Source organism: Castor canadensis, chromosome 7 (genome assembly GCF_047511655.1).
Source record: "Castor canadensis chromosome 7, mCasCan1.hap1v2, whole genome shotgun sequence".
In the NCBI taxonomy this organism is placed as follows: Eukaryota; Metazoa; Chordata; class Mammalia; order Rodentia; family Castoridae; genus Castor; species Castor canadensis.
In genome coordinates, this window is record NC_133392.1 from 28,338,741 (window position 1) to 28,363,930 (window position 25,190).

The following is a 25,190-nucleotide window of genomic DNA, read 5'->3' on the forward strand; positions in this document are numbered from 1 at the left end:
GGAAACCCTAAAGGAGTGTCTTCTTATCTTTCTACACACACACACACACACACACACACACACCACTACACTCACACACACACACACACACCCCACAATCTTCTTTCTCCCTCTTCCTTTCCCTGGAGCTAGGAGAAAAAGACATCAGTATTTGAAGGATGTGAAAATTAGCTGGAGCTGAGAGAGGTGTCAACTTCAAGGCAGTGCCCCCACTCCACCCCTTCTCTGCCCTAAGGATGGTGTTTTCACAAGTCTCTGCAGGGAGACCCCAGCCCCACCCCCAGGTGCGGACTGACACTGTCAGGCAGGAGCAGAATGAAGAGGAGGAGATGAGATGGCTTGCCAGGAAGAGCAGTGCCCCAGCCCAGGGGACTGTGCCAGGAACAGGGCCCCCAGCCACCCCACCCTGAGCTCCAATTTGTGGCCAGAAGGGTAAGTGCTCAGAAGAGGGGTCACTCTGACCTTCTGGACCTCAGTTTCCTTGGCCAGAACTGAGAATGTCAGGGGCTGAACCAGCTGGTGGCATACTACAATGCTTCCCAGGATGTGGGAGGACCTAGGACAGTGTCCTTTATCCAAAATACTTTCCCAACACTACTTGTGACCTGTCTGAAGGTCTCCTTGGAGCTGGGGTTTGCTGTACTTTCCAGGAGGGGTCAAACTGTGCAATGGATGGGCGCTCCGGGAGGGAAGGTCTTGTCCTGTCTCTGTCATCGTTAACAGCCACAATTATTATTATTTGGAGAGATGGGCTGGAGGTGGTCAGGGACACGGTTGGGGTGAATGAAATGAAGGAGTACTCCATACGTGCCGTCTCGCCAGGTTAATACTCCTGCCTGTCGGCCTGACAGCTGCAAGATTGATTACCCAGGCCTCCCGCTCTTTATAACTCGATCAGTCGAATTAATCTCTGGCTGTCGGCCCATCTGATGCCTGAATCACAAATTTAATTTGGAGGTGTACAGCTCCTCCCCCATCCCATCTCTCCTCCTTCCTGTAGTCTCCCCCTTCCTCATTGCTTGTCCGACTTCCTCCTTCCTTTTCCACTCCCTTTTCTCCCCTTTCTGCCCATCCCTCTTGCTCCAAGTTTTCCTATTCCTCCTGCTCTCCTTCCCTTCTGGCAGCCTCTCAGGACCCTCCTGGGGCAGCAGGTGGAGTAGGAGGAGGGAAAGGGGAGAGGGCACTGGGTGTCCCTGAGTCAGCAGCCCCTCTGCCCAGGCCAGGGGAGGGGTCATGTCCCCCCACCCACTGGAGGAGGCACCCACCCTGGTGAGCTCCACCCTAAATGGAGAAAGAGGCTTAGCTGACACTAAGTAAGACATATTAATGTACTAAAGACTTAATGAAGCTGGGGGGGGTGTGTGAGGGGTGGAAAGTGCTTGCTTTATTAGTTTATGGCCGATTAATGGGGACGCCATTACTGTGATGGAGATGGATTGCTGCTGTCAGCAGTCTGGGCTGAGGGCCGGCCGACGCTCCTTTCCTCGGGTGGTGGGTGCCCCGAACAGAGTCAGAGAGAACTTCATTAGAAGCATCCACAGGATCCCACCTGGGGTGAGAGCAGAGGCTCAGCTCAAAGCCTTGGGGAGGAATGCCAAAGAGTCAATGCTGGGAGCTGATATCCGTTGGGAAGTCACCCATCCAAAAGCAGCAGCAGGGTAGTGAGGTCGCCCAGCACTGGACTTGCACCCATCTGAAGCTTGATAGTCACCTGTGAATCTGGAGAGAGGAATATGATGAAGCAGAATAAGCAAGACCCACTTGATCCACCTGCAACCCTCTCCAGAATGAAGGTAGAGAAGAGCAAGGGAAGTGAGCCCCATTCTTCCATCCTTTCTCAGAAGGACACTAGGTGTTGTGACACTAGGTCCATTAGCCCAGAAGTTGGGCAATACAACAGGCTGCCACCCAGCACTACAGTCCCCAGCACTCTACACTCCCTAAACAAAATGGAGGTGAAAACTGCCTTGCCTCAGCTACCTTCTGACTGCTGGCCCCCAGGAAGCCAATGGGAAGTAGTGACGTGGAGACAGGATCTAGTGGGTGAGGGGTGAGCCATGGGGGATGGTGAACAGATGCTTTCTAGCCCTTAGGCCTTCTCAGGACTGGGGGACAGGAGATCCCAGTCATTGGGTAAGCCCACCTAAGCACATCTTGGTGACTTCCCCATCCCCTCAGCTCCTTCTCATCTCTGTACCCTCTACGACCTTGTTTCTACCAAGAGGGAGAAGCAAGGGCTGGATCCAACTCAGTGGTACTCCAAGGGGCCTCTTTCTATTGAGAAGCCTTCAGATGGCCCCAGACCTCAGTCCCTTCTATGAGCTCATGTCTGCCGGGAGCATGTGACATTTTAGCATGACTATTTTGATGCAGTGACATTAAACTTAGTTCAGATTTTTTAAAAATTAATAAGCAATGTTCAGCCGGGCCCCAGTGGTTCCATGCCTGTAATCCTAGATACTTAAGAGGCAGAGATCAGGAGGATCACGGTTCAAAGCCAGCCCAGGCAAATAATTCCATGAGATCCTATCTTGAAAAAAAACCTTCACAAAAAAGGGCGGGTGTAGGCCCTGAGTTCAGGCCCCAGTACAAAAAAAAAAAAAAAAGTCTTAACAAGTGATGTTCAAACAGATACTCCTCAGCTCCTCTCTAACCCCTCCCAGTCCAAACTCCATCCTGGAGAGGCAACAAGGATGAAAAGAGATTCCAGGATGAATCAACAGCCTGTTGACCAAGGTACATAGTACTAAAAAGACAGTCTTGCATTTCCACACAGGTAAAATAACTGTGACAAAATGACTGAGCCAAAATGTCCCCTTTTCCTCACCATGTGTGATTCTCTGTGGATCCATGTGCCCCACATGGGCTGTGTTAACACGTAGAGTGCCAGCCCATGGGTCATGACCATACCTATGTGTGTTTGGGTGTCCATCTGCATCACAAAGTGGATACTCCCTACTGGGCACTAAGGTTGCTGCTCTATGCCTACTCCGGTCAAGACCCTACCATCACGCCAGGGGTCACCACCCAGGCACACTCCCCAAGGTGGGAACTACCTGCTTAGCCTAACTGGGAAATAAATACCCTGTTTTTGAGAATAATTTAATTATTGGCTCCTGTGGACTAGTGGGTAATTAAATTCCGTTGCTCCCAAAGTAATTAATTGCTATGCAAATAGTAATGCCCTCTGCTTTGGAGAGGAGGATCCCGGCCTGGGTTTGCCCTGCAATTAGAAGCTAATAATTACCCTGTCAGTTCCCAGCTTCTGCTGGGTAATTACCTGCTGAAGCCCCACTGGTCACTGAGGCCATTCCCATCACCTGCTGCTATAGTTCTGGCTCTGGTGTCCCCAAAAGCCAGAGCAGGGGATTCCCCAGGGCACTGGTTAATCTTAATGTCCTTCCATCCTGCACCATGCCCACAAATTCCAGAAGCCTCATAGAGACACCCTTACTTCTGATCAAGGAAAACTAGGGACAGGTCCTCCCTAGCCTCTCTTTGCTAAGGGAAGAGGTGGTGTAGAATTCCTGTCAGGTAGGTTCAACTGGCCTACATTAAATGCTTTGGATGTGTCAGGAAGTTTCCCAAAGAGAATCTGTTAAATGTCATGATAATCTACCCACCCGACCTGTTTTGTTTTGCTTTTGGTATCAACTGGGCAGGCTAAGCAATGAGATAAACTGAAAGGAGGGCAGACGCATTGTGTAACTTACACACACCTTCTCCTGGTTATTCAACACGCACTAATCTAAATCCTGCTGTAAAGGATTTTGAAGATGTTATCAAAGTCCCTAATCAGTTGACTTTAGGGAGATTATCTTCCATGGACCTGAGCTAATCAGGTGAGCCTTTAAAAGGGTCTGTGCTTTTCCTTATGAAGGAGACTCCAGATAGCATCTGGATCTTTGCTGGCTCTCCCCTTGCTAGGTTTTCCAAGCCTGGTTGCCTGTGGACAATAGGTTGGTCAGTGCCCATGGTTTTCTGGCTCGTTCCTGAACATTTCTTTCTCACTCTCTGCCCTACAGAGTTCAGACCTGTTTGGCCAACTCCTGCAATTGAATAAGCCAATTCCTTGATATTTTAATAGATTTTGAATTTCCTCGGTATTTTAATAGATTTTTTTGGTGTGGTGATGGGAACCAAACCCAGGGCTAGACAGGTGCTTTACCACTGAGATATATCCCCAGCCCTTACAATACGAAGTGAATTTTGTTTGTTTAGTATTTTATATATATGCATAGGTTCTGCTCCTCTGAGGCCCACCTCCTAAGGAAGGAGCTATACAGCATCACCACCCAGGATGCCAAAAACCCTATGCTCACATTAGCCAATCTCTATAATTTATCTCTGTCCTGAGTTTTCTGCCTAACTGACATACTCCTTTTTAGAGAGGAAGAAACTAGAAACAGATACCAAAGAGTGGCTGACTAAAGGGTCAATAGCTAGTAAGTGGGAAAACAAGGTTTGAAGCTAGACCTCCAATTATATTACTCATTCAGGGGTAGGACCTGGATCCAGGTTCCAAGTTCAAGGAAGGTTGTACCAGTGCCCATGTGGTGAGGTAATTGTGGCTCTCCCTTACCACACAATGATTCTCAAGTATCACTGTGGTTTGGTAAAATTTTCAATTCTTCTTTGTATCTTGTTACCTCCTTCAGCCCCCTGACCTTCTGTCCTGGGCTCTTGCTGATGTGATTTCTTCCTAAGGATATGGGCCTGAGAGTAGCAGAGCCCGTGTGCCTCCTTTAGGCACTGGTTGCTCCCTTTGAAGAATATCCAGACCCTATTATCCAGGTCTAAAGGCTTCTAACTAAATCAACGACTACATTGTCTTGGTGTAGTCTCAGAGCCCAGGGTTCCCTGGGGAGGCTGTATGTGGGGCATGGTGTGGGGAGAGAAAAGGACTTGTGGAGACTGGAATAAAGGGTTCTGAGTCAAAAACGGGTCCTACAAATACGGGGAAGAAGACAGAAGGGATCTGTGGAGGAGAGGATCTACCCCTGCTGTGAACACACACACTCTGGCACTTTCTATTTGTTCTTAGGGTCTCAGCTTCAATAAGCTGCCCCCAGGAAGCTCTTCCTGACCCCAAGATGAAGGCAGCCACATGGTCCATATTCCCCATACTTCTGTACTATCAGATGACCCAGGCAGAAGAGACAGGTTTGCAGCTAACCAGGTTCATAAGCTCTTAGAAACATGTCTAGGATTGAAATCCAGGAACAAGGGTAGCAGGAAGTGCTATGGGATTTGAGACCAAAGTCTAGCCCTATTAATGTCATGCTCTTGGTTCAGACACATACTACCACTGCCAGGGAGGACAAGAGAAAAATTGATCACAGAGGGTGGCATCAGGAAAGCCAGAGTGATCACCAAAACAACTTTCCAAACTTCAAATGGGAATATGGGTCTTGGGATGTAGCTCAGTGGTAGACCCCTGGCCTGTTTAAGGTCCTGGGTTTGATCCTCAGCACTGAAAAAAACAAAACCAAAAAAAACAGATGGGGATATGGGCAAGAGTTAGACTCAGGAAAATAGGAAATGTCCATGAGTCTCAATACCAGAAGGTGACAGTCATCTGATATTAGTGAGGGTCTCACCTATTTGGAAAAATCTGACCTTGGAGAAAGGCTTTACTGGTTGTTTACCTCCCCTTCACCTTCACCAGCGCCCTGTGGCAGAAGGGAGATGATGGCGTCCCATGGCTTGGAGTCTGAACCTAACTTCTATTTCCAGATTCTGTTTCTGATTTCCTATAGGGACTGGGAGGAGTCATGCTCCCTTCAAGAGGAGCCAACTCCTTACTTCTTGCTAGAGATTCTAGGACAAAGATGTCTGATGACTCGTAAGTCAGTATTCTTCAGAAAGTTCAGAGAGCAGTTCAGAGAATTATTCCACCCCCCCTATTAGATTGGAGGCTCCCTAAAAGCAGGGACCATGTATCTCCTTCTAAGAAGGGGCTCTCGAAAACTGTTGATATTTCTTTTATCTTTCCCCTCAGTGCCTGACCCTGAGGTGTGAAAACAGATTCTCAAAATAAATCACCTGGTAGAAGCTTCCAGGTTCCCCTGCACAGTATGGCCTCCTAGCAAGCCAGTGCAGCTGCCATTCCATTGACAGCTCTTTAGAATCCATTCAAAGTTTTGGCCCTGCTGTAATCTCTGGGTGATGAATATTTCCCCTAATGAATGGATGGGAATTGAATTAGGCTGGAATGCCTGTGTGTTTAGACTCTAGCTGATTAAACCCCCATCTGCCAAGACCTGCCTGAGAATAGCTCATTACATTTAATTTTTTTTAAGAGGGAAAATGATATCGCTACTTCAGTTCTGCAAAGGAGCAGGAGGGCGAGTGGAAGTGAAACGTTCAGACTGTTTTTTGGTGGTGGTGGGGTAGTGGCAGGGTCTGGTTGCTTTTAGTCTGACTGGGCCAGCACTCTCTCAGGCCCTGCCCACTTTTCAGTCAAATTATCTCATGAGGATAGACTCAGGTCCTCTGGGTCTCAGGTACCTGAACCCTTCCTCAGGATCCCTGTCCAGATTATTTCTGAGCCCACACCCATTTGCTCCCAGAGGAGCTTTTATTGGACAGGGAGTGGCTTTGAAGAAAGATAGGAATGGGAGATGGTGTAAGATCAAGAGACCTGTGGATTCAGTTCCTGCCAGATGTAGCGCCAGCCCTTGGCTCTTCTTCCAAAAATCATCCTATCATTTTCCTTCAAAGAAAATTGCAAGGAGTTTGGGGTCCATCCAGGGTAGGCATTCTAAGCTATTTTGGGGCTCTTTGTTGGTCAGGACCAAGGACAGCATCCCCTGCCATTTCAATGATCTCCAAACTTCCAGATCTCTACTTAGCCCTCTTCTTTCCCTGCCAAACATATTTCCCCATCCTCTCATCCTCTAGCACTCATTTTCCTTCTCCTCCCTTTCCCATTGTCAGTCCTTCTCTTCCTCCTCCTTCTCCTCTTATCACTTACTGTCCCTAATCCCAGGGACAGAGCCTGGCTTCTGATTCTTTACCACCCAGTGCCTCACCCCAGGAATCCCTCAAGAAAAGTTAGTTAAGCTCCTCAAGAAGCCTGTTCTATCCAGCTTGTTAAAAGCCTTATTCCCCACACCATACAAGAACACACTCTGAAATCAGGTGTTGAGCAGGAAGAAGGTCAGGGTGATAGTTTTCACAGAGCTGGATAACTCTCCCCCTCTCCAGTGGGGCTTGGAATTGGCCCACCTGGTTACTCCTAGCAAGACTATGGCTCTAACTCCACAGCTCTCTCCCCACCATCCCCTCTCTTCCCACTCTATCCCTCTTCCTCTCCTCCCCTCTTCTCCTCCCCTTTGCGTCTCTATGAAAAGTGGCAGCAGCTGCTGGAAAAGGCATACCCTTCAATGAGCCTCTGCAATTGTAGTGACTGAGTGTCCTAGCCTTCTTTCCCAGTTAATCTAACTTGGGAAGAGTTGAGGTGTGTTCTGGCTCTGCTACCCATGAAAGGCAGAGAATAAATAACAAGCCAGAGGCATAAACAGATGTGCAGATATATGCAGCTGGCGCTTTGCTGCCAAATTACCATGGATGGAATGCTGGCAGGGGGCCAAGATACCTCCCCCTGTATTTGGAGTTCGGCCACCAGGGCCCATCCAAGTTCACCATCCATTTGGCAACCTCTGAGTGATGGGAGGAGATGCCAGGAAAAGAGTGGAGAGGCTGCAGGTACCCTTGGGTTTGGTAAAGAATTCCAAAGGTTTGTCCTAAAGACTCAGGTGGCCACAGGTAATATAGTGGGGTAGGGAAATAGGAAGAAGTCCTGACTGGTCTCTCCTTGAACATTCCCTAGAGTACCCCACCCCCCACAGGTTGTGGTTGGTAGTGACTTGATGCTCAATTCTTATGACACTACATGGCTCTATGTTACCACCCTCCCTACTACTCACAGACTGGGTTTTCCTGGATCTTTGATCACATTTGATAATGCTTAGAGTTGGCATGGAGTCCAAGGGGCAGAAAGCAGCTAGAAGAGATCCATTCAGAAACTTCCCAGCATGAAAGGTTGTCCTTGAAGACTCCAGCTCTGGAATAAGAGGGTGGAGAAATTGGGTAAGCAGGATGAAAAGGCATGACTGGGAGCGTTGCCCAGGGAGAATTCTCTCTAAAGACACTCCTCAAATCTGAATTTGGAGACACACCAAGCCACCGCTAACCTTCCTTCAGATCCCAAAGAGTCATTTTTTTTTGTCAGTTATTAATTGGACTTTTTCATACCAGGCCACCTCATGCAAGTTCAAGTGATTTGAAAAGTTTTTTCAGTGCCTGTCACTGCCCCTTGTCAGGATGAGGTGATATAGCCTTCTGACCTAAAGGGATGGTGACATGTGTTCTGGAGAGCCATGGCATCATGATGTGTTGTGAATGGACTCAATTCTGTAGGCAATGGGGAGCAAGAGAGTCATATGATAAGAGTGGCGGCCAGAAAAGACGACTCCTGGTGGAATAGAAGTGTTGTTATAAAGGAGGAGAGATGCAAAATAGGGAGGCTAATTGTGAGCTTGTCATTAACATTCAAGCCTGATGATTGGCTCCTCAGTCATGCAATGGGAAAGGAACTGAGGAAAGAATGGAGAAAGAATTGATAATTAATTGAATAGGAATCAGAGATGAAGAGGGATAGTGTGGCCATATAATTTATTGCCCAATCCAGAACAGTTTTGAGTTCTATGAATAACTTTACCAGAACAATTGACATAAACTGAACAATCCTGGGCAAATCGGGACACACAGACACCTTGATCAAAGATGACCCAAAGTATGGTGCTTGGGCAATAGCAATTGTAGGGATGATGTTGATCAAAGCAAAGAGGCAGGAGGCAAGATGGCAGGATGGAGGAGAGGTGGTCATGAGTTTGGTATTGGACTTTCTGAGATTGAAGTGCTTAGAGACACTCACCTGCAAATAACCAGCAGGCCACCTTCTTTCAAGCATCCATGAGTGCTTACTTGGACATGTGTTAGGCTCAGGCTCAGGTATGTAGTACATATCTTTTTTTTTTTTTTTCAGTACTGGGGCTTGAACTCAGGGCCTACTCCTTGATCCATTCCACCAGCCCTTTTTTGTGATGAGTGTTTTCAAGATTGGGTCTCGCTAACTATTTGCCTGGGCTGGGCTGGCTTCGAACTGCGATGCTCCTGATTTCTGCCTCCTGAGTCACTAGGATTACAGGTGTGAGCCACTAGGATTACAGGTGTGAGCCACTAGCACCTCGCCTATAGTGCTTCTGATCCACCAATGCCACTTCTAAAAATCTGAATCTCAGAAAATCTCATTCTTGTACAAAATAACATGTGTACTTGTCCATCAATAGCCTATTTGGAGATAGTTACTTGGGAGACTGAGATCAGGCAGATCACATTGGAGGCTAGCCTGGACAAATAGTTCTTGAGACTCTATCACCAAACTAACCAGACCAAAATGGACTGGAGGTGTAGCTCAAGTGGTAGAGTACCTGCTTTACAAGTGTGAAGTCCTGAGTTCAAGCCTCAATCCCACCAAAAATAAATAAAAAAGGCCATCAATACATTGAGACCACGTCTCAATTGGGGTGCCATGCGAAGTATATCTGTATATCCACATATGTTGAGGCACACCCATATTCTTGACCCAGAAAACACCTCTGATATTTTAGGCAAGCACTCTACACTGAGCTATATCCCTAGCCCACCTCTGATATTTTAAGTTGAAAAGGGAAAATTTCAATATAATATTATGATCTAATAAATCTATATAGTGATTGTTTTAAAACTTGTGTGTGTGTGTGTAAGAGGACAGGAATACAACAATAAGTTGTCAAGAGAGAGCAGGAATAGAGGGAAGGAAGAAAGGCTCTGCTTTTCTGCGTGCTTTTGAATTTCTTGACGCTGAATTATTTATAAGCCTATTTCATATACTATGGTTTTAAAGTAAAGGACAATAAAGATTTTTAAAAGACAGACTAAGGGATTATTTCATCAAGGTGATGGGTGAAGGTCAGTTGGAGTGAAGCAGAAATTGGGACTCAAACTTGAGATCTATTCCCATGGAAGGGCAGACTAAGAGAAAACAACAGGACAGGGAAAAGAACTGAATTTGGTCAAAGAAAGTGGAAAGTTAGGGGAGATGGAACCCACTCCACAAATGGGGCTGCCCCTCTAACTCCAACCCTGTCCCTCCGGAGGGCTGACCCTCCACAAGAGCCCAGCCTTGTCCCACAGGCCCCAATATGCCAGAGGTGAACCATAGCTGCTTCAAATTCTTGCTGCCAGAGAAAAGCCCACCTGCATCTTCAGTGCCACAATGGCCTAGAAAACCAGCTCAATCCCAGGCATGACATTCATGCTGGGTGACCCAGCGCCAGCCCAGAAGGCCTCACTCCAGATAGTCCTGACTTCTTTCTGCCCCCCATTCTGTCAAAACTCCCAGCACTTCTCCAGATGCAGAAAATAATAGCCAGAGATGAATTCCATCTTCCTGAGCAAGGCTGTGTGTATGTGTCTGTGTGTGTGTTGGGTGGATGAGTGAGGATAAGAGGGGTGAAGAGCAGTGTGACTCACAGGGGCTCCTCCTCTGGGGAGATGAAACCTGACAGACAAGTGTTGGACTCATTGAGGTGACTTCCTGACAGAGCTGTCAGCTCCTTTCACTTCTGGCTCCCAGCAGTGAGTCATAGGCAGTTGAGCTGAGGTTTCTGGCACTTTCTCTCTTCACTTCTCTGAAAATGGGTCTCTTCCCTTTCCCAACACTCCTTCTCCCGACATGGCAAACCCATTCAGTGCTAACTTCCTGTCTTGCTGCTCCACTTTCCAGTTCTGCTAAGGCTGTTTCTTTCTTTTTCTTTTAATGGAAATGCATCTTTTCTGTTGGGGTGCCCTGGTCCAGGATTCCTTCTCAACCACAGCAAATTTTATAGATGATTGAAAATCCAGGGAGGCACACATAATTTTATAGATGATTGAAAGTCCAGGGAGGCACATATGGGGCAAGGAGACTTTGTGTGGGGGGGAGGGGAGGATAGGGCACACAGTCAGCCTTAAAGTAAAGGTCTTAGGATTCAAAAGATATAGGACATCAGTAGTATTGGGCTGGGGCCATGGCTCAAGTGGTAGAGTGTCTGTCTAACAAGCATAAGGCCCTGAGTTCAAATTCCAGTACTGCCCCCTCCACAGAAAAAGTATCTTCAGTGTCTATAGAACTTGTCTCATCAGCATCAGCTCTCACACACATACCTACAATTGATAAATGAGAAACCTGAGGTCCAGAGAGGTTAAGTGACTTCCTTTCTTCACACAGCTAGCTAGTAGCCAAACCAGGATTAAAAACCAGGGATCCTGACTCAGGCAAAGCTGTGTCTGCAGGCCTATCAGAGACCTTACAGGAGAGGTTGTCTTTTTCAGACACTATAAAATGACAGATTTGACTATTTGACTAACAACTTCTCAAAGAGGTGGAAAAAGCTAGAATCTCCTGGCCTTCAGGTGGCCCAGGGAACAGGCAGGGCCCTGCCTCTCTACATGTCCCCCAGTCCAAGCAGTGACAGTGACACCTCTCCTTACCATTCTCTCCTGCAGAGCAGACTTCAGGACCAGCTCCCTCCTGAACACACCTTGGCTCTGGGAGGGCTGAGAATGTACTACATCTGAGTTCCTCTCCTTGCCTCAGTCCCACCTGCCTCATCCAAAGAACCCAAGACAAATTGGTCTTCTTATCCTAGCTCTGATTTCAGCCACCATCCAAGGACTTGCTTCACCTTTTCAGTGTCTTCTCCCCCCACCCAATCTGTTCCACACTTCCTTGCCATGGAGCCACTTCTCCGTTCACTGATTGGAAGAAAATCTTGTTCTTACCACCAGCTGGAGTCATTCACCATCAACATGAAACACCGGCATGGTATCCCCTCCCCTCTACAGAAGCCCAAGTCAGGTTCTGGTCCCAGGTCCCTGTGCGCAGCTGATTTAACACCTGAACACTACCCCTCACCAGCCCCCCATCTTCCCCCAAGGCCTCAGCAGGGGTCACGACTCCTCCCACAGGAGAGGAAGTGGTGAGTTTGGGCGCACTTTCTCCATCCTTCCCGCTACTCCCCAGGAAGAGGAGGGGAAAGGAAGGTGCAAAAAGAGGTTGGCAGAGCAATAAAAATGTCAGGGCCTTTCCTCACTGCTCGGCTCCTCTCCCGAGCTGCCCTGCCCGCTTTCTCCTCTCGCCCCTCTCCCCCTCCATCTCCTCCGCTCCCTCCCTCTGGCTCCTGCCCGCAGACCCCGCCGCAACCGCGGCAGAGGCAGCGGCATTTGGGGGCTGAGGCAGGAGAGGTTAATTATTGCTCCCCCGCCCCCCACGCCCCCCCACAAGATGTATCTGACTGTCAGAAAGGGTGACAGATGAAGACAAAGTACAGGTATGGCTCCCGCGAACCCGGCCCTCGATGTAACAGCCGGGTGTGGGGAGGGGGCGCTACCGAAGTTTAACCCCTCCAACGCCGGCGTACAGTGGGAGGACGGGCCGGGACAGTCCGGGAAGCAGGAGTTGGAACCTGGGTCCTGAAGGAACAGACTGAGCCCCAGGAAACCTCTGAGCCCCAGAGGCCTCCTGCCTTGCGCTACTGATGGGGTGGAGAGTGGCGGAAGCCGAGAGTCACTGACTCCTAGGCGGCAGAATCAAGACCACAAGAACCTCTCAGGGACACAGACAGGGCTCATTGGGTAACCTGAGTAGTTGGGGGCCCAGGAACCCTAATGAGAGGGAGACCTCCACCATTGGACAACACCCCCTCACACAAGTCTGTTACCAAGGTCCTTGTCAGGGTGTGCTTGTGTATTTGAGAATGATAGTCTGTGTAATTGTGTGTCTGTGTAATTGTATGTACTTGAAGTGATGTAACTCAGTAAGCTTGAAAGTGTGTGTGTGTGTGTGTGTGTACATACACACTCACCCAGTGATTGGAAGGAGTTGGCTGAGGGTACCTGTGTTGTGTTTTTGTGTGAGACAGAGCCTCTGCCTGTAGGTATGGCTGTTGGTAAAGGTGTGTGTCCTCAGGAGAGCATGGAGGAGTGTTTGCAAGTACTGTATTGGGAAGGTGGGCACACGATGTGTGCCAGTGTGAGCCAGCATATGGATGTCGATGATGCTGGTGTGTGAGCACAGCTGTGTGTGTGCCATGTGCACTGTATGCATTCTGCTACCTATGTGTACCAGCCTGAGACTGCAGCCTCTTTCTTCCTCTTCACTGGTGGCCCTCCCTTTTCCTCTTCTCCTCTCCATAGCAAACAAGGTGAAATAATTACTTTTCCATTTAAATGCCCCATGTTCAAGCCAGAATGAAAACAAAGTGATTTAATAAAATTGTCTTTAAAAGAGAAAAGAGGAAAATAAACGTCTGCTCTGCTCCCCTCCCTGGCGTTCAGGGAGGCCCCAAGCCCTTCAAAGTTAATTAAAACAGGAACTAAAATCACAGAATCACTTACCAACCTTTTTCCCAACTCTGTCTTAAAGGTAAGGGGGCCTCAGAACCCCTGCCTCAAGCCTGCCCCTTGAGGGTTCCCCCTGCTCTAAGGCTCAACTTCTCCTTGACAATTCTCATTCTTGGAGGACACCCTGGCTTTCCTGCACCCCCATCTGGGAGAAGGGGATGTACCCTTCCCTCCTCCGGAAGAGTCATCAAAGGCCTTGTCTGGCCATTTGAAGCCCTTGATGGACACTGGTCCCCATCAGAAGCTTCCGGCCCTGCCTCCTCCCAGGATAGCCAGTCTTCAGCCCCTGCTGCCCCTCCCCACCAGTCCCTTGAGCCCCCAGCTGCTCTGAGCTTTATCTGTCTTCACTGACCCCTGGCCTGGTCCTCAGCTCCAGCTCAGCACAGTTTCTGCAGCTTCCGCCTGGTCTGTATCTGTTCCCCATCAGAGGCCCCATTGGAGCTCTAGCCCTTCAGCAGCCCAGATAAAAGAGATGGATGGAGGTGAGTTTGGGGGATGCCCCTCCCTGCAAGCCATAGCTAGAAGCCTGAGTTCTGACAGGGGCTCCCTGTGGAGGGCTGGGAGTACTGGTGAAGACTGCCAAGCTCTCTGGAAGCCCACTCCCTGTACATCCCCACCCTACCCCAACCATTTCTCTCTTCTAAGTCCCAGTTCCTAGGACCTCTCCCAGACAGGCACCAAGGCTGCAGTCACCAGTTCTCCAGCACACACACTTCAGAGGATGCCCTACCCTGGACACCCTGTCCCTCCCCATGAAGATCACCTGTCCCAGAAATAATCACAGGAAGGTGGAACATCTGTTATGTTCCAAACATATTCCCCATAGGCTCTCTAGTCCTTATGGAGTAAGTGTTACACTGTCTGGTGGAGGCAGACATAGAAGGAAGGTTAAGAAACTAGGAGGAGAGGAGCAGGGAGTGGGAAAAAAAAAAAGAAAGAAAGAAACCAGCTCAAGGTATGAACTGAAAAAGCAGCAGAACTGAGACACAAACCCATACTGGAAAACCTCATGTCCCTCACCAGTTTATCCTTGACCTCAGTTCTGCTCCCAAAGAGCTACCCTTACTCTTCAGAGGCTACTGTCCCCAAATACCCTCACTATTGCCCCTTCTGACACTAGTTTACACAGTGTGGGAGGGACAGGGATTAGTAGGGAAACTGGAGTTAGGCCCTGGGTCACTGAGAGGCCAATTAAACACAGAACTATGGGACCTCCTTCCTACTTCAGTTATCCAGGATGGAGAGGAGGTGGGAGGCAGGAAACTATTGTTCTTAGAGTCCTCATCCTTTGCCCAGGAGGCTCCATCTCTTCCCTCAGGCCTTCACCATTTCTCATAGAGACCCTGTCTTTTCTCCCAAGAGACTCCAGACCTCATTTCAGTCCTTTCAAGTCCATCCTGCCTCCCAAGGTCCTCAGGGAATAGGATGAGACTTGATTGTGAGGTAACATTTGTCACAAAAACTGGTCTTTTATAAGTGTTCACTCTGTCTCCAGAAGCCCAGAAGAAGGTAAAATGTCAAAAATAAATCTAGGCTGAGTGGTGGCACATGCCTCTAATGTCAGCCCTGGGGAGGCTAAGGCAGGATTCCAATTTCAAGACTAGCCTGGGCTACATATTGTGATCCTGCCTCAAAAAACAGATAGATTAGATAGATAGATAGATAGATAGATAGATAGATAGACAGATAGATAGAATCCAGGCCAGGACCCTGCCTGCATCTTTGGCCCCTCCACACCAGTAAGTACAAAGCCCAACTAAGATATGGATCCGGGAAAGAAGAGAACTAATGGAGAAGGAGATTGACAGTGAGGGAACAGAAGCCCTGGTTTTAGGGTGAAATAGTCCAGCAAGGAAGAGTGAGAAGGAAGGGGACAAGTCAGAGGTATTTCTACAGATCAAGAGTTAGGATGATACCTGAAGACTCCAGGTCTCAACTCTAGATGTTTTCCAGCAAAAGGACGGAAGAAGGGCTTGCAATGTAGCTCAAATGGTAGAGCACCTGCCTGGCAAACCCGTGGCCCTGAGTTTGACCCCCGATACTACCAAAAAAAAAAAAAAGAAGAAGAAGAAAGAAAATGAAAGAAAGAAAGAAGGAAAAACAAAAAATCAATTTAAAAAAATGATGGGAAGAAGGAAGACATGATTTGGAAGCACCTTCCTTAATTCAGCCTTGGGAGTGTGTGCATTGAGTAGATGTTCTGTGATCATTTCCAAGTGCATGCCGTACCCTTGTATGAGCCCACTGCCTTGAACCAGACTGAAACTGTAATGGCAGGAAGGCAGGCACTGACCCTTGTGACTAGGACAAAGCTTCATGGGACACTGATATTGTGAGCCTGCCTCACCTCACCCATCAGTGAGTCAGCTAAGAAATGCCAAGCCCTGAAACCTAAGATCTCCTCTTTTGTCCCCAGCATATCTGGGACTCAGCTTGAACAGAGAAAGGGCTAGAAAGGGTTGGGGGCTCCAGAATGGGGAAGGAAAGGGATAGTACAGAGGGAGGGTGACATGTCTGAGCTGGTTTCCAGGATCCACCCAAGACTGATATCTCTGCAGCCACAGCCTCTACCTCTGCTCCCCCCACCCAACTCTATTCCTGATGAACTCATCACTCTCCTTAGGCTCCTCTTGATCCTACCACCCCATCCCTCCCTAAGTTTCCTCAACTCCCCCAATTATCTGCAGCTGACTCGCAGAGCTCACTAGCTCCCAGACCTGATCCTTGTCAATCTGTAAGTGCTCCCCAACACTGCCTTATTCCCAATGCCCAGCCTCCTAGAGCCCATTCAAACCCATTCCCTACCCATGATCCTTTCTTGAAGGTTGTCTTGAGCAGAGATGAGATTTGACTTGCATTAACTTTTCTCACTGTAAGTGGGCTTCCATAGCTTTTCCTTGTTTAGAAACAGCCAAAATATATTCTAGGAGGCAATCAGCCTGTCTCCAGCTTCCTTCTCTCTGCCCTCAGCTGTATGTACACTCAGAAGAAAGTTCTGCATGATGGAACCTGTGCTTTTGAGTAACAAAGCAGGGAATATCCAGGCCCACCAGAGTTTAAGCCTGTCTGCCTCTCACATACACACAAGCAGACAGTTACACATATATGTAACTAATCCTATAAATTCACACACATATTAGACCAAACTGTAAGCTCCATGAGGCAGGGACTATTTTTCTCCCATGATCTATCACAGCCCTATAACAGTGCTGGTATGTAAAAAATGTTTGTATAGAAAAAGGACACATAATGAAGCACATGCTTTGAAATACATGTAATATACATAATAATACATCTGTATATAATGCTATGTGCACAGATACATATACCTACATATCAGCCACATTCATATACATGGGTATAGATAATCCACATGCATACAGAATGAAACACACCTACATACATTTTATACATACAGCTTACATAGACTGCATACAAGCATATGCGCACACATATAACCACAATAAGCATATAATAGATATTATTCATCTACAATTCATAGATGTAATATACAGATTATATGTATACTACACGTGTGTTGCATGTTCACATACACTAAACGAATACAAATTGAAGAATTTATTGTTTATTTTTAGTACTGGGATTGAACCCTGGTTCTCACGCATGGTAGGCAGTCTTCCACCTGATCTATGCCCCTAGCCCGCCTTTTTAATACAGATGTTTCTTTTTTTTTTTTGAAGAACTGGGGTTTGAACTCAGTAACATTGTGCCTACTAGGCAGGCACTCTAACACTTGAGCCATGCCCCCAACCCCAGATTTTTCTGAAGTCCCTGGCTCAAGCCTGGCTGCCACTACCATAAATATTCACTAGATGGCATACGTCCCCCACTTCCTGTACTCCCCAGTGTTAACAGGGACGTCGCTTCTTCCCCTCCCCCAGATCCTCCCCCTACCCCGACCCCCGGCCCCTTAGGTTAAGACACAAAATTTGCATAGGCAGATGTACCCGTAAGTGCTCCCCGCCTCACCACCACCAGCACTGTGAACATGTCCTGGGTTTCCAAAGTCTGCCAAATTGGGCCTCTCCAAAGTCAGGTTTGTCCTCTCGAGCCTCCAGGCTTCTGTTGGGGGGGGGACCCCTGGAGACTCCAGTTCTCAAATCTACCTCAAGTTCACCAGCGAGCCAGAAGTTAGGCTAAGTTCCATCTTAGCCTAACCTAAGATTCAGACCAGCTCGACTGAGGAACTTAGAGCCTTCCCTTACAGTAAGGAGTAACCAGAAGCAGCGGCTCCATTCACCACGACAGGCCCCAAAGGGTGCTGAGGTCAGGACTGTTCGCACCCACGTGTCACTTACACGCCTGTACACACAGCCGTCTTTGGCTTACTCCTCGCGTTCTGCCCTGGATAGGGGAGAGACGGACACCCAGTCAAAAGCTGGGAGAAGAACGGCCCAGCCCAGAGGCCACGGCCCCTCGGCTTGGAATGGGGGCTGGTCCCGGCTAACTGCCAGGATTGGGCCCTGACTCGCCATCTCCCAGTCGGAGCCCGAAGAAGGTGAATCCGCTGTACCTAACACAATCTACTTAAAATCCCAGGGGCGGGGATAGTGCGGAGGACAGAGCATTCCCGCCTCCTAGCCTGGGCTACTCCGGTCAGCTCTCCGGGAACCTCACACTTCTGGTGGGAGCAACCTAGCGGGGAAGCCTTGGAAACCCGTGGGAGGCCAAGCCCGTGCCAGCAGCCGCTCAGCTTCCCCGTCCTCCTCCCCTCTCTCCCCCGGGAGCAGCGGGAAATTATTTATTAAAACGCCGCCCGCGCTCTCATTTATTTGCGGTGAATAATCCTCGGCATCTCAGCGTGTTTATTAAACCTTTCCCGTCCCCGCGCCCGCATTACTTTAATAATAAATCGCGTGTCACTTTCCAGCGACATTATTAAACCCCGTCTGCAGTAGCAGACGCGAAGTGTTGGGGAGGGTGGGTAGGCAGCAGGGGTCCTTCCTATTCCAGGCTGCCGGGCTGAGCCAGCAGGGCGGCGGAGGGGGAAACAGGCTTCAAGGAGGCTGCTCCCAACCTACAACGTCTGCAAAGGCGATGGAGGAGTTCGGATTCCTCAGGAGGGGACCCTTTCTGGTCGGGTGGGGGTTTGGGCGAAAAGTCTCAGCTCTGAAGGTGGGCGGGGTCGGACCCATAGGCCCGCAGAGGGCGCTTTGGAGCCCAGCTAGGCAAAGAACAAGCTAGGGGCGTATTCCCGGCTAATGCAGGCACTCAGATTCATGTCCTTTCTTCCGACGTGGAGCCGACCTTCCTAGGGTCGCACAGCTGAACTAGGCCCCCTCCTCCTCCCAACACCCCGGCTCCCGCATCCGCGGTCGCCTTGGAATTCGCTCTAAGTAGCCAGCGCACTCGCGCTGTCGTGTGCGGCTCCCGGGGCCGCTAGGCTCCAGCCAGGGTTGGGAAATCAATGAGAACCATCTTCTGGCAAGGAAGCCCCGCCGCAAGGCAGAAGCAGATGGAGTAATAGTGCGTAGATGAGGGGGGCGGCCAAACTCTGGGGATGGGGTTCCGGACCACGCCCCTCCCAAGAGGCCCAGCTCCCTGCTTTGGGCCCCAGAGAACAAACTCAGACGCTGAGCCTAGAGCAGTCCCCTCCCGCAGTGGCGCCAGCTCCGGGTGGAGCCCAGGCGCGTCGCGTAGGAGGCCATCCTCATCCACACATAGCATCTTGGCCTGCTGACTTATATTTTCATTCCCTCCTTCAATTATTTCTCCTCCCCGGGCTGTGGGAGGAGATTTAGGGAGCCTGAATGCATTTCTATGCGGGACTCCAAGTCAGACAGAACAGGTCACAACTGGGGCAGGTTCACCATGACTTCGGGTTCAGTGGGGAAATGGAAAGGTTCCTATGGGAGCTGGAGAAGGGTGTGGCCCACACAGGTGACCCAACTTCTCCCCTACTCCAGTTTATTCGTTTATACTGGGGTCCCACCCACATAGACCTGATTCCCCACTCTGTGTGGAAAGCAAGATGAATCTTGCCAGAGCAAGATGAATAGCGGGACAGGTAATCTCTATGCCATCCCTAATGGAGAACAGACAGGATGCCCTCCCTCCAACCAGATGGCTCCAGGCTGTCTCCTTAGAGGGCAGGGTAGGTCAGAGTCCAAGCTTTGTCCCATGTGTTGGGCATGTGCTTAGAGAGCAGTACCTGCAGCTTCTAGACGTCAGAGTCCTGTTAGTGTGGGAGGCCTCCCAGGGGTGCTCCGTGTTCATGTGCACATCTGCAAGAACTGTCTGTGTGTGGTTTATTTATATCTTTATTGGTGCCCACCGTGCCCAGTCTTGCACTAGGTAGGCTTTGTCTACTGCGAAGTATGATATGGAGCTACCCCACCCCTCTTACTACACTGAGCTAAACCAGTTCCATTGTGTTCTCTTGTACAACAAATGGCAAACAGCAAAAAGGACTGCTGTTTGTAGGCACAACTGGGTCTTGGGCAAGAGAGAAAACTGGAGGATGAGTTTTGAGGACAGTAAACTGAGGCTAGGCAAAGGTTACGGATCAGCAAAACAGCAGGAACCAGGGTTTGTGGAGAAGGGCACTTAGGAGAGACTGGCTGAGCAGGGCTGGAGGGAGGGCTCCTGGGAAGAGGAGGATCCTGGTATTTGCCTCATTGTGTGTGTCCCAGCCAGAGCCACCTTGGGGATTAGCAGGCAGCTGTTACCTTCTGCCTGGATTAGCCCATCTGGCCAGGGCATCTCTTGCATAGGCCACCATCCTCATTTCTCCCTCTCTTCCTTCCTCCTCCAACCTGTCTCTCCCCTACCACCACTACCATGATCACTCTTTGAGGAGCACTAAACCAATCTATGAAGGAACCTTGTTCACTCTTTCCAGGTCTTTTCCAGGTCTTCTCAAGAGCAGGATTAGATACTATACCCACTCACCCACCCCCACAAGTCAGAGATCTGGACCTAATAGTAATCCTCATTCTCTTCACTTTCAGCCTCCTCCTCAGGAACCAGATTCAGTGATCGTAGCTGGGGGATGCCTGTGGAGTTCAGCTGGTCTGCAAACACAGGTGGCAAAGGAGAGAGAACAGGGGAGAGGGGCTGCTGATGCCCATATATCCCAGTCTGTGGGAAAGCTGTGCTTGTGTGTGCACACATGTGGACTGTTTCCTATAAGCACATTCAAGAGCCCTAATCCAGCACATCCTCCCAACTCCCAGAGTTCAGAGCTCCCCCTTACCTGGTGTGAGCACTGTCAGGGTAGCTGGGGCCTCAACCTGACCCACAGCATTCCGGGCAAGGCAGCGGTAGGTGCCTTCATCACTGGGACGCACAGCCTGAATCTGCAGCCAGCTGGTCACCTCAAACCTCTGAGGTCCACCCCTAAACTGGAGCCAGATGTGTAGTCAGTAAGGTCATTTTGATTTGCCCAAGGCTGCTGGAAGGAAGCCTATGTTCTCTGACCCTACCTGCACAGAGATGTGGGGGTCATCCCCTGGCAGCTGGATGTCCAATCCGTCCTTCCTCCACTCGATGGAGGCCATGGGGTAGGCAAACACTTCACAGCCAAAGATCACATCCTGCCCCGACACATTCCAAATGTTGTGAGGCTGAGACACAATCAGGGGCTCTAGGGGGTGGAGGCAGGAGGCCTGAGAACAGGATGGTACATCCAGCCCAACAAGGACACAATACAAAAGTTATTGTGGACATGTTTGTAGCAGAGCACAACATATACAGAGGTCAATACACATTCATAAACAAAACACGACATGTACAGATACATGCTAATGAAGATGAAAGTACACACACATCTAGAAAGTACACACAGCTATAGAGACATATGCATACATGTAAACGCAGAGGACCATGCAAATTACACAAACAAGCACACAGACCCACACCTCAGGTTGGCAGCAAGACTTTGTCCCAGACTGCTCTCTGGTCATTCCACCCTCCAGCCCTTTTCCTGCTGTGCTTATAACCAGCACCTCCCTCCCCCCTCCTTCCCCTTTTCTAATCAGGCCCAGTTCCCAAAGGCCTAAAAAGCAGCTCTCCCTCCATTCCAGGAGGGCCCCTGGGGGCAGGGAGGGATTGTGACAAAGACAGGAGAACCTGAAACCAGGCTTGGAAAGAAGAGATAGGTTATTGGGGTCCCCTGCTGTAGCATTTGTTTTCACTCTGCCTCAGCCAAGCCAGACTGGGAGGGGGGTGCCGGGGACGGGGGTTGCGAGCGGGGGTGTTCAGGAAATGGAGGTTAGGAAAGCGGCCAAAGAAAACTTCAGCCTTGAACGGCCCCCAGCCCCCAGGGATGAGAGGAGGGAAAAGCGTTACCCTTTCACTAATCGCTAAATGCCCGAGAGGAGAGGCTGGGTTAACAGATGGCATCTCACAGGAACCCCTTCTTACTGCCTGGGCTCCAGTGATCTTGGCGAAGTCTGGGGTTCTTTTCAATTTTGGGCCAACTATTGGCTATGTGCCTGTTCCCTCGGAGGGTGGGTCCCTGCTAGTCCGGGCAGGCGTTTTTTAGGCGACTCAGCACGCTAAACCTCCCCACAAAGCTCGGACCTGCACTTTAGGCAGCGACCTCTGACGACAAGGAGCGTGAGCAGGGTCTGACACTGGACTCAAGGCCTTCTGGGCCTTATCTTTTTCGATTTGCTGGCCAGATCAATGCTGTTTAGGGTCGGAAAGCAGTGCCCGAAGGAAGCCCAAATCCTGGGGGTAAGGGCCCCGGTTCGTGCGTACCCGATTCGCAGGGCCCTGGGTGCGCCACTGTAAGATTGGCGTCGGGCCGAGCGCGGGCCGCCTCCTGCAGGCGGCAGATCTGGGCGTAAGTACGACCGTCAGAACCGCAAAGTGGGTGCTGCGAGCGGCAGACACACAGCGGCTCCGGCACCTCTCCGTGGTTCAGGTCGCCGCCTGCGTCCAGCTGGCACTCAAGCTGCTCTCCGCAGCGTCCGTAGAAATGAGCGCTGGGGTCCAGGTCGCACAGCTGACCCTCGAGGTTGGCGCATTCCCAGCAGCAATCGCAAGCATCGCGCACCCGACCCGCTAGGCAGCCCCGCGGCGCGGCGCACTCTTCTGGCCGGCAGGGAGCGCAGCCCTCGCCCTCGGCTAGTAGCCTCAGCCAGCCGCGCCTCAGGTAATCGGGGCCTGAGGACGGCCTTGCGCTGGTCGGGGGCGGCGTCCGCACCACCAGCAGTAACAGTAGCAGGGGCAGCGCCAAGGCAGCTGCCGCATGGTTAGTTGGAAGCCCTGTGAGCACTCGGGGCATCAGCGCGTTGGTGGCACCCTGCCAGGGAGGGAAGTCAGGTCAGGAGGTCAGAAACAAAGCCACTCACTGCTTCTTGTACTAAAGCTTGACCCTAGAACTGCCCCCTTCCCTGCTACTTCGGAGTCAAGTAGACTCCCCTCCCCCATGATCCCCTAGGGGTTATCCAGTTGTGTCAGTGATTGGGCTGTTTTTGGAGGGCTTGGAGAGTGAGAAGAGAGGACGAGGTGATAAAGCTCACGGGCGCTCATACACACAAATACCATCAGTACCACCTCCATAAACCACCAACTCTGGTGCTCCTTTACTCCAGAGATGGATGAAAGTGGATGGCTCCAGAAGTTGTTAAGGGGCAGGGGGGATTAAGGGAGGGGGAAATGCTCCATGCAGGTGGTCTGCGGCCCAAGGACTCACCTAGTGTCCTGGACTAGGCCCCTCGGAGCAGCTATGATTCCAATCCCAAAGAGTAGGCGACGGAAAGCGAGCAGAGGCTCACAAACAGTCGGATGGACCCGCTGGTCGCCTCTGCTCCCGCCGGTGGATCTCCGAGAGTCCACGGAATAGGATTCAGAGAGCAACTCCTCCGCCCCTTCTCCCCGCCCCTCGACGTCGTATACCCTCCTTCCCCCTAGTTCTGAGGTTACCAATTTTATGCAGCCCCACAGGGACCCTCCCGGGACATTTCCTTTTAGCCTAGCCCAAAATCACAATGAGAGCGCAGAGTAGCGTAATCGGACACCAAAGCTGGGAATGGAAGGGTGCGAGGCCTGGAGACAGGAGCGGGGGTAGAGGGATGGCTGGGAAGTTCAAAAAACAGGACACCATCCGACTTTTACTGTTCCTGGGGGCGACTAGAACAGCTACATTATGGGGAGGAGAAAGAAGCTGTGGTGCCAAGTCATTTTACGTCGATGTCTGGGCGCTTCTTGAGGGCAAGGCCAACCAACGTCCTCTCCCTGCAGCCCAGGGCCGGCTTCCCCGGGGGCGGTTGCAGCCTTGTCCACCCAGTTTCTCCACCGAGGCGCGGACCGGTCTCGGCGTTTACATTTGCCTTTCCACATCTGGACTCTTCTCTACCCACATCCGGCAGGTGCTTCAACCCAGCGGATGAGCCGGGTAATTAGAGGTCGGAACTGACTAGCGGCCACAGGGAGAGGCAGGCGGGGCGCCTTCTCAGCGGGCGTCGCTCCGGGTCCGGATTACAGGTTATGGTTGCGATACTTGCAGGGCCAGAGGCACTCAGTCTCAAGGCTACCACCAACGCCACCGTGGCACTTCGGGCTGGGGGTGGGGAGGAGACCATCCCTGCAGGCCGAGCCGCCAAACCTCGGCTCGCCAGGCCCCGCCCGGGTCTACCCAAAGCAGCTTCAGAAGCCTCATCACAGACAAGTCAGTAGCTGCTGAAACCGGGTTTGCAGCCCGAGCCGGGCGGTACTAAGTCAGGCTCCGCCCAAGAGGCCCCCGGCTAGGATCACGGTCCCAGAGTGTGCATGCGCACTGGGTCCCCGGAGAGTAAAGCTCTCAGAGGCGGCCCGACACCCTGCCCTGGAAGAGCTCAGCTGAACTCCGCCAAGCCCTTCTCTTAGGGGCTCCCGAACCGCATAAACGCCACGCCTGGCTAGAGTGGTTCTGACAAGGTTGGCCGAAGGCACCCTGGTCTCAAACTCGAAAGACGAGAAGTGAGCATCACGCGAGGTCTTGGAACTGTCGCGAGAATCAGAACGGGAAATCTGGGTTTTGAGAACAGGAAAAGCCCGCGGGTTTTAAACATGTAAAGAATGGGCGGGGCCAGCTATCATCGATTATTTTTGCTGATCCCTTGTCCTCGGCCTGGAGAACAACCGAGTGTCGGCCTGCGGGCAAAGGTGAACTATGAGAGAACTGAAGGAAATCCTTTAAAAGGCGGGAGAAGGAGTCTTGCAGAGCGGACGAATAGAGCCAGCCCAAAGGAGGTCCCTGGCTCTGACAAAACCCCTTTGGGGACTGGATCATTGTCCGGGAGATCTCAATGAGTTGCTCAAATGAATTGGCTCCGAAGCTTGGAGCCAATATTAAAATAACCAGCTCCACAGAGCTAGAAACTCTTACAGTGCTTTACTGTTGTCTGTGCTTACTTTCAGCCTTTGCTGTGCTCTAAGTCTCGTAGTAGGAACCATGCCTATTTCTCCCCTGTGAATCTATCCCCGTAACAGGCAGCAACAGTTAGTTGTGATTTAACTGTGAAAGACTTCCTGAATGTTGAAGCCAAATTTAACCTGGATTTTCTGAGTGAAGGAGACTAGAGACTAGCTCGACAGGGAACGAGCGCCCTCTGGTGGTTTTTCTGCTGAAGAGACTATGACTATGTATACAGCAGGCACCAAAGCTGTAGACTATAGAAGGGGCCCGCTTTAACTTTAAGAGTAATGTAATGGGGCCAGGGTGTGGTTCAAGAGTTATAATGCCTGTC

At 50.5% G+C, this 25,190-nt stretch overlaps 1 protein-coding gene across 2 annotated transcripts; it reads right to left on the bottom strand.

Moving 5' to 3' along the window:
- Positions 1-1,365: 1,365 nt before the first annotated feature.
- Positions 1,366-24,524, bottom strand: Kazald1 (Kazal type serine peptidase inhibitor domain 1). Of its 2 annotated transcripts, XM_074078483.1 has the most exons (7): positions 23,156-24,524; positions 22,216-22,762; positions 20,937-21,097; positions 20,708-20,855; positions 17,811-17,856; positions 7,932-8,068; positions 1,366-1,719 (listed from the first exon to the last, which is right to left on the bottom strand). In XM_074078483.1, the coding sequence occupies exons 2-6, from the start codon at positions 22,742-22,744 to the stop codon at positions 7,957-7,959; spliced, it is 996 nt and encodes a 331-aa protein (XP_073934584.1). In that variant the 5' UTR covers positions 22,745-22,762; positions 23,156-24,524; the 3' UTR covers positions 1,366-1,719; positions 7,932-7,956. The 2 variants fall into 2 exon arrangements, with proteins under 2 accessions (XP_073934584.1, XP_020026861.2); XM_020171272.2 differs by lacking the exons at positions 1,366-1,719; positions 7,932-8,068; positions 17,811-17,856 and adding an exon at positions 17,865-20,525 and having other exon boundaries at positions 23,156-24,472.
- Positions 24,525-25,190: the final 666 nt, after the last annotated feature.